The sequence below is a fragment of the Benincasa hispida genome, chromosome 12 (genome assembly GCF_009727055.1).
Source record: "Benincasa hispida cultivar B227 chromosome 12, ASM972705v1, whole genome shotgun sequence".
Classification (NCBI taxonomy): Eukaryota; Viridiplantae; Streptophyta; class Magnoliopsida; order Cucurbitales; family Cucurbitaceae; genus Benincasa; species Benincasa hispida.
The window spans coordinates 58,149,725-58,163,225 of record NC_052360.1 but is presented as its reverse complement, the minus strand read 5'-3'; the positions used below and the strand labels follow the sequence as shown (position 1 = coordinate 58,163,225).

The window sequence follows — 13,501 nt, the reverse complement described above, 5'->3', positions numbered from 1 at the left end:
TATAAATACAACCTAAATAATAAACATTTTAACTTTTCTAAACCGTCCATTAAAAAAAACTTATTTGAATATAAAAAATATCCATTGATATTGATATTGACATTCTATCAATATTTTTTATTGATATGTTTATAAAATTTAGACTTCCATATTTTTGTCAACATCAACATTTTAGATATGGCCCTAAAACATTTAAATATATTTGCCTGAAAATAGCTTGCTATGTATTCTTAAAAAATAAAATCATTATGTCACATGAGTGTTAAAATGCATGATAGCTAATCGCATAGCGTACGTATAAAATTGAAAACATTAAATATACATAAAATAAAGCCATATTTAATGCTCCATAATCAAAATTGCTGCAATTGTAATATATTTTTGGGATTTTCAAAAATAAAAAAATAAAGAAAACTATATACAAAATAGCAAAATGTTAATCTTTTTTTTATAGAGGTTGATAGAAGTCTAAGTGATAAAAACTTATAGAAGTATGTTGATCAGTGTTTTTTGTTATTTATATAAATACATTTTTTCTATCTATGAAAATTTTCATATATTTTTTTATTATTCATAATTCATATAATATTTTTAACTAATTTTTTGGAAAAATATTTAAATGGACCTCATTTTTAATATTACAATGGATTGGTTTCATTTATTGGAAAGGAAACGTGACCCAAATGAATATAACCTAACATTTGGAAGTATAAAATTAAATAATAAATTTGTAAAAATTGTAAGTTGCACTTAACCTGAAAAACTTCTCTTAATTTTCAATGTACGACCGCGAGTCAAATGATTAAAAACATACTAAAATGCAAATATCAAAATTAAATTATCATAAAGGAGATCGTCTGGTGTCGTGGTGTAGTTGGTTATCACGTCAGTCTAACACACTGAAGGTCTCCGGTTCGAATCCGTGCGACGCCATAGTTTCTATATTTTGTATTTTTGCCATTTTATTTTATTTCATTTTTTCTAAATTTCGTTTTGGGCCATTTGCTTAAGGTCATGGCCCACTAAGAAACAAACAAAGTCCACTAAGGCCCACAAAATCAAGTTTCTGTTCCGTTGATATTACAAATCTTCAAACATTACCCGAAAGAGTTGACTTTGACCAACCGTCATTAATATAGTACTCCAAATTCGAAAAGGCTATTTAGAAATTAAATACATCTCTAATATTAGTATGGCTCCATTTTCGAAGCCAATAAATTACTCAATAAATTTATATATTCACTCCATTTTTTTTATAAAAAAAGATTAATTTCTAAAAACCGTTGTAAACTTTCTAAAACTTCATTGATTTTAGAAAGATATTGTACCCATTGTTTGACATAAATTTGTGCAGTTAAGAAGAAAATCTCAATTATCAAATAAATCATTCAAATAATTGAATGAACATTTTCTAGAGGAAAATAATTGAATAAATTTTCAACGCGACTAAATATTTGAGAACCTTTTATAAACTCTTCTCTTAGTAGGTAGAGAGATTTAAATCACAAACCTTCCATAAACTCATTTACTACATCTACATGCTAATTAATTATATAAAAGTATAGTTCATTTTTTTAAAAATAATTGTTTATAACTTGATCAAATGAATTATAACATAATAATTTTAAAAGTAGTTTCGGATCATTTTAAACAAATTAATTATGATAATAGAGATTAAACCTTCGATTAATAGAAAATTTGTTATATCTTAATCATTCAACTATGTTGAAATTATTCGAATAGCGACAAATTTTAAGAAGTGGTATTTAAAAAAAAAATAAATAAGAAAAATACACCAGGTTCAAATTTCTTTATTCTTTTGAATCACTGACCACTGCATTATAATGATGATCACACTTTAATCCAATATAATTATGGACATTAAATTAATGAATTGAATTAATTAAATTCTGACAAAGAAAAGCTGTAATATTAGTGTCTCCTCTCAATAATGGAGCAAGAAGAGAAGGAAGAGGAAAAGCACATAAAAGAGAGCTTGGAACATTGTGCTGTGCTCATAGAGATAATCAAAACAAAACTCTATTTTTAAATTTTTAATATTAGTTTAATAATAGAATAACCCAAAATTAAGCCCTATATTTATTAGCTGTCTGGATTTTAATCAAAGCTTCCAAATCTTAACCGAAGCTTTTAATATTAATTCATCTCACCCCCACTTTTTATTTGTAAGATTTAATGCATAATGACAAGAAAGCCCATGGTTGGGTTGGAAAATGACATGAAAAGCATGAGAAAAGAGGGGATTAAGAAGGGTAATTTGAGTAAATTGGATAATGTAGAACTCATAATCACATGGCTTGAAAATTAAAATTACACTCATGTGATGTGACCACATGGATGCTTCAGACTCCTTCCATTTACATGTTGAATGTTGAGTCAAACCAAGCAAATTTTTTTTAAAAAAATCTCTCTTTAAACATATTTATTTTATTATTAGTGGTTTCAGCCAATCATAGTACTTAATTTAATTATAGCTTTCAACCTTTTCTTCCTCTTTTTCCTCCATGTTTTATAGCTTTTAGCAAAATATATAAAGCTTTTGGAGCGTTCCAAAAACAAAAAGGGCAATACATTTGATTATTATAGTAAAGTTTATAAAAATTTTCTCTTCTTTTTTCCCCATAAAGAAGATTTTAATCTTATATGTTAATTTTGTTCGGATATTATTTTGTTTCTTTAAACAAAAAAATCTACCTATGACTAAGTTGTAAACAATGAGATTCTTAAAATTAATTTGAAAAAAAATATCAATTTAAACTCGGTTGTATTAATTCAAACCCTGACTTTGGTGAGTGTATCAATTCACACCCTCATTTAGTTTCGTTTGAAAAAATCATATGTGAAACTTATAATAGTATCAATTAGCTCATAAATGAATTTTAGACTTTTAGTCAAAATTTCCTTTGAAAATTGTCCATTTGGTAAAACCAACATTTAAAAAAATCTACACTGAGAATCAATGCATAAATGATTTTTGAAGGTAATCATAATGAAAGATCCAAATTGATTGACTTGGAAAATTTTATAAGTTTCATTGACTCAAATCAAAAGTTTCACTTAATATCCATGAACATAATCTAGAAGATGGTGTAAATCGAAACACTTACCAAAGCTCACAAGATTTAAATTGATAAAATTATTAGTTTGTAGTTTTAATTGATACAACTCCAAAGCATGATATTTTTTGCAATGGTAAACCATTTTTCATCTCTAAAAAAGAAAGTTTATGAAGGCAACTTAATAAAAGGTTAAATGGTGGATCATCATTGCCTGCATTACCAACAAAGAAATAGTTAGAAGGTAAAGAATATAAACGTTTAATAAACTCAACCTATATCATAATCGGTGAAAGAAAAAGATTGAAATCCTTAAAGCAGAGAATGGATTCTCATTCTCAGTAGTTATAGTTAGGGGAAGGGACAAGGGGATAATATGTAATAATGTTAGAACGTGGGATTGAATGTTTAATTGTAATAAAAGAGAATCAAGTGGAAGATAACAGAGAGTTTATAGAAGTTTGCCATGCAAAATAATAGTAATTTATACATATTTTTGCTAAAGAGGACCTTTTTGTCAGGTAGCTATCCCTAGAGCCCTAGGTGTCCATGTGCTGTTTTTTTGCTTTCATATCATATAACTTCACTCTCTTTAACCTATACACACCCTTGCTTGTTTCGGCTTCACCAGACCACTTATGCTTTTTTTTTTTTTTAATTAAATTTCAAGCTCCCTTTCAAACATCTACCTTTTTTTTCCCTTCACAAATTTCCTTCAAACATCTATAAATCCCTCATTTCCAAACTCAAGCTCATTTACCCAACTTTCCCCACCTCTGACACAATCATTTTTCTTTCCCCATTTCCCGGAATCCAAACACCCACCCTAGAGAGAAAGAGAAAAAGGAAAATGGTTTCAATAGGCAGTGGTGGTAGTGTTCAAGCATCACCGCCATCATCACCATCACCTACAGAACCAAATTCCAGTCCTAGGATATCTTTCTCCTCTGAATTTCTTGATGAAAGCAACTTCATTTCCATTACCCCAAATTCCCAGATAGAGAGAGATCAAGAGATTTGTGACAGACAGAAGAAGGATAAGGATAGATCAGAGAAGCTGGCATGGAGTGCTGATTTTGAGTTTCTTTCTAATAAAGTTAGTAGTCACTCCATGATTACAGCTGATGAGCTTTTCTTTGAAGGGAAGCTTCTTCCCTTTTGGCAAATGCAGCAAGCTGAGCGGCTTAACAAAATCAGTCTCAAGTCTCCTAAAGATGTAGATGAAGAAGATATGGTGGAGATTGAGGTAAACAAGGAGGCAGACAACAAAGTGAATTGGTTTCTCGACGACGACCCGTCTCCGAGGCCACCAAAATGCACCGTTCTCTGGAAAGAACTGTTGAGGTTGAAGAAGCAACGCGCTTCATCTGCACTATCACCATCTTCTTCTTCGTCGTCGTCGTCTTCCTCTTCCAGGTCCATGGCTGATGCAGCCACAACAGAGGAAGGGAAGGAAGGGACAACAGGAAACAAAGAGAAGAACGTAAAGAGGATAAAGAAGGGTTTGGAAAGGACAAGATCGGCCAGTATAAGAATAAGGCCTATGATTAATGTGCCAATCTGCACACAGGTGAAGAGCAGTGTTTTGCCACCCTTGTTCCCACTTAAGAAAGGAAGATTTGATAGATGAGAAGATGAAATTAGACGCTAAAGTCAGCAGCTCAAGATCTCATCAACTCTAGTCCAAGCTGTTAATCTCCCTCTTCCCCTTCTCCCCCCTCTCTATTGTCATTTCTTGACAAATTTTTTCAACTTTCTGTTTGTGTATGGATTAATGTTGATTATGGCGGTGGATCTAATAATCTCCGATTGTAAATGCTGACCTCTAGTTTTTGCTTGTTGGTATTCCTTGATTAATCAAATTATGCTTTTTTGGTTCCACATACCTTTTTGGTGTACACTTTATCTTTGTCCTCCTGAATAGCAAAATTTGGTGGTGAATAGTTCTACGTCACATGCCGGATGCAGCAGCCTCGGATCAGTGGGTCACCCACATTTCAGTACAATACAATAGCAATTTTCAGAATGGAACCTGGGTCCAAAATTATCTTCAATGGTTAAAACAGTTCGTTATTCTTAAAAAAAGAAAAGGCATCAGATCTCATATTAATAGCTAAATTAAATGATCCAAATAAATGGGATTATATGTATTATACAGATCCAGCCTGAACCTGAATGGCTTTTTGTAAGAAATTAAATGGTCCTAAAGGCTCCATGTATTGATCATAGAGACTCCATAACTATGATGGCTCAATGATACCCCCACCATTTATGAATTCCTAAGCAGTGGTGCAGAAGCTGTATCTGCACATCTGACATTAATTCAAAAGAGAGTGCATGTTTTAAAATCGAATTAATTTCGTGTATAGGAGATGTGGCTAGAGTAATCTAGCAGACGAGACAGCCAGATGGGCAGGACAAATGATTTAATAAAGATGAATACAGAAGAAACAAGTGAAAGCGACAAATGAAGAGGAAGCATACTGATACAGCTAAGCCCGGTTTGACTGCAATAGCAAACAGAGTGGATCAGCTACAACACCCATTAAATTAAACGACCAAGGGGAGAGTATTCACTGGGAGGAACAGAACCACTTCATAATACAGGAAATATAGCAAAGCTGAGAAGTCTATATCGAGCCCAAAATCATATTACTAACAACAATTATACATGAGCAATAATTTGCACACAATTAAGGAATGGGAGAACAGTGATCTCGGTCTGTGAGTACCCGGGCTGATTGAATGTGGACAATAAATCAAAGAATAAAGTCACTTGGACCATCCGAGTTTGGAAACTCGTACAGTTTACAACAAAGAAGGCTATCGCACAAATTTCTATTCCACAATGGGTAGGCCAGTTTCCTTGAAGAACTTACAGGGAAAAATGTTTCAACTGTTCTTTCCCAAAAACTATACACGAGCAAACAATTAGCTTTACAATTATCTTTCAGGAGAAGGGAAAAAAAACAAAACCGAAAAAAAAAAAATGCTAAGAAGAAGGTGGCGGCCCCAGTAGATGGTTTCCTGGAAAAATCCTGATAAACCAAATTACAAAAGTTAGGAAAAAATGCCTGGTAAAATTTGATGTAAAAGTTTTTGGGCAGTGAACGAATACCTAAGATCCAGTCTTTCATTATTTGTAAGGCTTTGAGGAACTTCACCAGTCAGATTATTATTGTATAAGAACCTAGAACAAGAGGAAATCAAGCCAAATAAACATGAACCTAATTAATTGCTGTTAAACTTACCATTCAATAAAAAAAATATAAATGTTCAAACAAGTCATGAAGTCACCAAAAGAAACACTAAAATATTCAAATACTCAGAAAACTTATTTAAGAATAAGTAGGATAAAGACATAAGATGATCAGAAGAACAGAGAAAATGTGAAAATCCTACAAAACTTGCAGATATGAGAGTGTTGATCAAATTGCAGGATATATATTTCCAAGGATCCAGGCAAGGCGAGAACGACAATTAAACCAGAGGATAGGTGGTCCTCTAAAAGAACAAGATAGATAAATGAAGACTTTGAAAAGTAAAATGTACAACACTATGGTTATGGTTGGTAATTTTTGCAACCATCTCTACTTTTACAAGCATTCGTTTATCATTTTGCCTCTCTTGTTCATCAAACAATGCTAGTAGCTGTAATAACCAAACAAAGCACAATTAACTACGTTCCAAATAATCTATCACATGAGAACAAATTATCCCTACTCTACGGATATATATTTCCTGTTCAACCCAAAAGGAGGGGGCTACTACTTAAGTCATAATATGACCTAACTTATGAATCAAACAACTGTGCAATGGCAATGCAGTCTGAAGCATGACAATTATACATTAACAAGTTTGCAGCAGAACAGCAAACTCCCGCAGAGAAATCATTTTAGGATACCCATTTTGTCAGATGCACGCAACTTCTATACTAAAGATTTTTCTAAGCCAAGGGACGGCATGGAATCTTTCAGCAATAAAATCATATAAGTAAACTTACAGTTCCTGCAAGCGAGGCAGATTTCCAAGTGATGATGGAATCTCTCCACTGAAATTATTATCTTCCAAGTGCCTTCAAAGGAAGAAAACACAAATTCGATAATGTTGACATAAGTTGAAATGGAAAAGTTAAAAGAAGGCTAACAAGATGAATCCACAAGCACAATTTATAAATGTCAAACACTATGTTCAGGGAACCAACTCTATCAAGATCTCCAGGCCAGGTAATGTCCATTATATACTAAGAACTGCTAAGTGATAAAACAGAATATTATAGCCCCCTTGTCAAATCACAGACAAAAAAAAAGGAGGAAAGAAAACTTTTTTACAGACGTGCAACCATGTCAACACTTCAATGGAATGGAATGAAATGGAATGAAAAGGATAGATTTTCATATGCAATTTTTCAATCCTTTTCAGGCGTCCAATAAGAAATGGAATGAAAAGGATAAGTCCAGAACATACACTATTTCCAACAACTTCAGGGTACTGAGATCAGGAATAGGTCCAGACAAACTGTTGTTTCCAAGCCAGCTGCAAAAGGAAAGAACTGGAAATTAGAAAACTTCATTATTCAAATCCATTAATTTAAAAGTTATAGTGTGATACTAACAGTCCAGACAATGCAGTAAGGTTGGCAATGCTAGGTGATAAGGATCCTGAAATGTCCATACTCGTAAGGTTTCTGAAATCATGAAAAGGGAATCAGTTTGTTAACATGAAGTGAATATGAAATGTAAAATTCAAAAACGACAAAGAGTCCAAACTCACAAGGTAATTACACGAATTCGAGAACCTTCAGAACATGTAATTCCTGTCCAGCGATATTGTTGGGGGAAGCATGGATCACCAATCCAATCAGTTGGGGGATTTTTCAGACTCTTTTTTACTCTCTCCAGATTGATAACTGTGATCAGAAAACTAGTCAATATAATGATGGTTACAATTAACCAAAATAAACTTCAAGAGAACATCAAATTATATAGACCATACTAATTAGCAATGGAAAACAATTGCACCCTATTGCTGAAAACACTTAAAATCACACATGATAAATCATGAACGAAATGAAGGACCACCAACAGATAATGTCTAGTAAACTAAAATGTCAACCTCATCTTCTTCCCTTATTCTCCCATTTTAATAATTCTAGATCTACTTCCTTTGGTATTGACAAACCTCATGAGCAATCACAAGGCATCTAAAATGACTTCATTCTAATTACATGAGGGAACCGAAAAAATGACCAAAAGCAGCACATAATATTAAGTTTAAGTTGATTTCCCCTTTTACGAACATCATGAAAAAGCTATGAAATGTAATTAGATATATACTCATATGCTTCCATTAAAGATGGTTGGCATAGATCATATGTATATATATAATTAAGAAACAAATATTAAACAAAAGAGTTACGTACCATCTCTTACAAGAGTTCTTCCTTCAAGGGGCACAACGTGAAAAAGTTCTCCACCATTGATCAATGGGCCAAGTTTTGACTGAGGAGAGGGAGTCAAGGTTATCTTTGTTGGACCATGAAGAGGCCACCGACTTGCAAAAACAACATGACCTGCCGAAGTTGCATTTAGATCACGGTAATATGTTATACCATTCAGACTTATGCTAAACACCCTTGAGTTATCTGATGACGAAGGATGATCATTAGCAAAGTATAGAGCAATGTAATATGTGAAATTTGTTTCTGGAAGAGAAATAAGAGGCCAATTCAACTCCAATGGTTCCAGCTTATCAGTCCTCAGCTCTGTTTCAAATATCTTAGATGGAGGGAGGTTCCATATACCAGAGGCAGACACAGTTCTATTAGTTACATTCCAATTGTTATTCCCAAATGGTTGCCAAAACCGATCAAATTGGTCATCAGGATACCTATTAATTCCAATTGCAGAAAAGAATAAGAGAAAATGAAATTGGCAGAAATCATAGACATTCTAGATAGAAACTATCATTCTAAAATTATGACACAACAAATTCGATTCAATCCCAATAGCACGAAAACGTCAAATAAGCTCATTAGATCAAATTCATGGTGTTAAAACCTACATGGAAAGTCAACCCATTTTTCTAAAACATACCGTAAGTTGGTACCAGTGTATTCAAAGCTGTGCCTAGCAACCAAACGCAAGCCATGGTTAACGAAATCAGTAGTATTATAAAGAGATTCCCCCAACAAGACAACCTCCAAAGCAGAAATGAAAGGGTCAGAATCCGTATACGTATTAGAACCAATGCACACACTAATAGACTTCCCCTTGGCTTCAAAAACCCCTTCGTAATACGACGTCAAACCCCTATCATAATCCTCGGTAGTATTCACCACGCTCCAAACAGTCCCATCAACAATCTGATCGAAAACCGGAGGGGAATCAAGGCCATTGACTCCACCGTAGTAGTAGGTGGTTCTAACCATATACCTCCGGGTACGAAAGACAGGTCCGACGACATAGCAAAATTTGCGATTAAGAGCCCTAGGAAAGGAGCGGACAGTGGAAAGGGTAGGGTCAAGAACGGGGTCGGAGATGTTTTTGTTGATTCCACTGAAGACGAAGGCGTCGTCGGGTTTCCAGGTGCGACCGTCGAGTGTGGTGGGGGAAGTGGAGCCGCAATCGATGAAATAGCCTGAAAACAGAGGAGGAAAGTGAGAAGAAAGAGAAGAAGAGATCAGTAGAGATATGAGAGATGAAAATGGGGTTACCTCTGAGGGAATGAGAAGAGGGGAAGAAGGAGAGGAAGAGGAAGAGGAAGAGGAATGGAGAAATCGCCATGGATGAGAGAAATTGAAGGATGCAAGAAAGGAATAGAGACGGCGGTGGAGTATGTGAAATGGTGGAGTTGGGGAAGAGGAAGGAATTAGTTGAGTATCCATTTCATCAACGCGGGAAATCTTGGGCCAGGTCAGATATGGCGGTTATTATTTTATTCTTCCTACTTCTTTTCTTTTTCTTAATATTCTTTATCTATATAGAAAATTTTTACTCTTAAACTTGTTTCTTGCAAATTAGACTCTCAATTGTTTGAAATGAGTTAATTTAGATTATAAAAATTATCCAACTATTCAATTCTTCTTTTTGAAATATCATATTATAAAATGAATTATTATTATTGATGTGTAAACAATTTTCAAAGGAAACTTAATCGAGAGTTTAAATTACTGCTTATGAAAGTTTCAGAGTTTAATTGATAAAATTATATGTCTCACACAATGTTAATCAAACAAATCAATCAAGAAAATCGATCATGTTTAATTTTAAAATACTTTTAAGGAATTTGTCCTCATGAACTTCTAAGAAATTAATAATCTAAACCGTAACAATTTAGTCATTTGACTTAATAAGTTATAATTTATTCTTTATATTTTAAAATAATTAAATGTAATATTACCCCGATTAAATTTAAAATAAGAATTGTAACAGGAGTCTATTTTTAAAATATTATTATGATGGATTAATGTCAGATGAATTAGTATGAAAATGATAAAGGTAGGTTAAATCCGGTACAACTTTTCCAATAAAAGAAATATATTTGTCAATTAATGAGTTTAATTGATCTCTTCAAAAACTAAAAAGAATTATCTTTTTTAAAAAAGACAAAATGGTTACCTGTAGGTCCGGTAGGTGGTGGAGTTGTTAATGTCTGACTGGCTCCCACGAACACCCATGAATGGCACATCATAAAAAGTGGGTCCCACATTACCTGATCAGCCGTTGATCTTCGTTGACAAGACATTCAATGAGGGCCCCACTTTCACGACCATATGCGCATGTTAGTACTCTTTGACTTGTTTCAGCGTACGTTAGAATCTTCGTTTGAATGGATAGTCAGCGTTTGCCTTACACGGCGACTCTGTACGAAAATGATATGCATTAAATTAAAAGATGAGAAAATAATTATTTTATTTTTAGTTACTTTAATTAATATGATTTATGTTCTTTTTTCTTTTCTTTTATATATATTTAGTTCAGCCATTAAAGTACTAATCTTGATTTATTTGGAGATTTTGCTTACTATATTTTGACTTCAAACACCTATTTTAATGCATACCGAATAAAAATACATCCCTAAATAAATTCTCTGACTTTAATAAGAATAAAAGAGTTAAAAATGAACTAGAAAATAGAGTTCTTACACTTTTCCCTTTTTTCTTAAACACAGTCTTAAATTTTTTTTTTCCAAATTCCAAAACAAAAACATGTTTTCAAAAAATAGTTTGTTTTTTTTAGTTTTAAAATTTTGGCTTCAATTTTAAAAAATATCCTAAAAAGTATATATAAACACAAAAAAATTAGGTGGAGGAAGTATTTATACTTAATTTTTAAAAACTAAAATTAAGGTCACGTTTGATAATCATTTTATTTTTTATTCTTATTTTTTAAAATTAAGCCTATAGACACTATTTTCATATCCAAATTTCTTTCTTTGTTATCTACTCTTTTACCAATGCTTTAAAAAATCAAGTTAAATTTTGAAAACTAAAAATAAGTTTTTCATAAGTTGTTTTTGTTTTTAAAATTTGGCTAAGAATTCAACTATTATACTTAAGAAATATGTAAATCATTGTAACAGATGGAGGAGGAAATAGGTTTAATTTTAAAAAATGGTTACCAAACAGAGCATAAATGATTATTAAATGAAATCTTAGCCATTGCTATTATCATAACCTAATATTTAGCGCACAATGCTTCAAATGACTTATGTGGCTATGTTCAATATGAAAAAATTTCATACTACCTACATTTATTGTTTGCCACAAAAATAGTATTTAGAAATTACGTGGAAACTATGAAATAAATTAATAAATTATTTAATGACGTGTCATGAACGAAGTGAAGGAACCGTGAGGTTCATTGCGGAAGCGCGGATTGTTCCCAATTTCCAATTTTCACAAAATACAAAATTCAGAGAAAAATTATGCAATTCAAATAGAGATTTACAACATGCTTTTAGAATAAACAGAGAGATTAGGGAAGAAATTAACTTACCCTTTAAGTCAAATAAGTCTTCACGTATTTCCTCTCCAAATGGTTAGCAAGCCCAACTTGGACACTACCAAGAGGTAATCCTCTGTACTCTTTGTAGCGATTGAGAATTATAGGATGTGTGGGCTCTGTATATTTTGGGAAGAGAAAGAGAAGAAGAGAGATCTAAATCATACACAGATCGTCTGTGTAAATCTTCTGTGAAGAAGATGAAGAACGTCAAAAAACTGATCTCCCATGATTGATTAGTATTTGAATCATATTCAAATATTTAATTCTTCTCAAAATAAACTTTATATTATAATGTATCAGATACATTATATTAATTATATCATATATAATTAATTTTTTCAATTAATTTGAACAATTCAAATTAATCCAAAATTAATTCTCAATAATCCCTGTTGAGCTATAGATGAGACCTTATAAACTTGTAGATTGTAGATCCAATGATACTTGAATAATTAATTGAACTCATTTAATTAAATTACTCAACATCCATTAATTGTCGGTCACTTCACTAAAGACTGACAGTTACATTCTTCGCACTATAAATATATTTTTGTGTCTATTGGATATAACCAGTCAGCAGTGCAATGACCCTTCATAAATTGCTCGTAAGTACAACTAAGCCAAAATTATCGTTTTACCCCTGTAGTTACGTCTAACTCTTTAAGTACCATTAATCTCTAATGAACAAGAAGTCATAGTCCAACTATGACCAAACCCCTCTAAAGCCAAGTGAGGGTGTGGCGCCATATTATTCAAATCTCAGAGTCAGCCCTTAAGGGAACAATTTATCTACTCACCTCGACATTAGGGAATGAGCAAATTCCACTTTGTGTAGCTGTGTTCCTAACTTCCCAATCAGACGAATCCTTAAAATGGTAGGCTTATTGAGTCGGCGATTTGACTACTTTCACCCATACAAATCAAAGTACCGCCTTCATAGGCAGTTCACAACTCACTCAGGATTCAGATCATGTCACCTATGATCATCCTGGTGAAATGTAAATCTCTATTATTAACAATGTTATATAATAAGACTATTCATTTCATGGTCTGGTCTAATACAAACCCATTTGTATAGAACATCCCTACTCACATGTGTCTACATGAATGATCAGGATAAGATCCTTTGTAGCACTTTACAACAATAGTAACATCTACAAAACAGGTCGTATTCATAATGTCACAAGGATAAGATACCCAATTTTATCCATCTATTATAGACCATTTAAGTTATCACTTAGGGGGTGTTTAGCTCACCAACATGAGTTGACTTAAGTTTAATATACAACTCATTGTTTGACCCACCAACTTTAAATACTAATGGAGTTGAGTTAGTATATTTTACCAACTTACCCCAACTCTCCCTTCTTCCCATATTTTCAATGGTTTCACCCATCAGCTATTGTCACACTCCGA

The 13,501-nt window shown here is 32.8% G+C and overlaps 2 protein-coding genes and 1 non-coding gene across 3 annotated transcripts; 2 read left to right on the top strand and 1 right to left on the bottom strand.

Annotated features, from left to right (window-relative positions):
* Window positions 1–859: 859 nt before the first annotated feature.
* Window positions 860–933, top strand: TRNAV-AAC. The gene has a single exon. It is a non-coding gene; the product is annotated as a tRNA-Val (tRNA).
* A 2,262-nt stretch (window positions 934–3,195) lies between these two features.
* Window positions 3,196–6,047, top strand: LOC120068347. The gene has a single exon (XM_039020085.1). It carries the CDS (start codon window positions 3,928–3,930, stop codon window positions 4,705–4,707), a length of 780 nt encoding a protein of 259 aa, XP_038876013.1. The 5' UTR covers window positions 3,196–3,927; the 3' UTR covers window positions 4,708–6,047.
* LOC120068346 (putative leucine-rich repeat receptor-like serine/threonine-protein kinase At2g14440) lies at window positions 5,885–9,986 on the bottom strand. Its single transcript, XM_039020084.1, has 9 exons — window positions 9,793–9,986; window positions 9,173–9,716; window positions 8,500–8,966; window positions 7,851–7,986; window positions 7,693–7,764; window positions 7,545–7,613; window positions 7,081–7,152; window positions 6,196–6,267; window positions 5,885–6,115 (listed from the first exon to the last, which is right to left on the bottom strand). The coding sequence occupies exons 1-9, from the start codon at window positions 9,860–9,862 to the stop codon at window positions 6,070–6,072; spliced, it is 1,548 nt and encodes a 515-aa protein (XP_038876012.1). The 5' UTR covers window positions 9,863–9,986; the 3' UTR covers window positions 5,885–6,069.
* Window positions 9,987–13,501: the final 3,515 nt, after the last annotated feature.

Bases quoted from the DNA above. Each gene is read 5' to 3' on its own strand.
- LOC120068346 (XM_039020084.1), bottom strand. From the start codon at position 9,862: ATGGCGATTTCTCCATTCCTCTTCCTCTTCCTCTTCCTCTCCTTCTTC. The intron at 7,765-7,850 runs GTGAGTTTGGAC...TCATGATTTCAG, and splicing joins CGAATTCGTGTAATTACCTT to AAACCTTACGAGTATGGACA. The intron at 6,268-7,080 runs GTAAGTTTACTT...CTCTTGTTCTAG, and splicing joins CTGCCTCGCTTGCAGGAACT to GTTCTTATACAATAATAATC.
- LOC120068347 (XM_039020085.1), top strand. From the start codon at position 3,928: ATGGTTTCAATAGGCAGTGGTGGTAGTGTTCAAGCATCACCGCCATCA.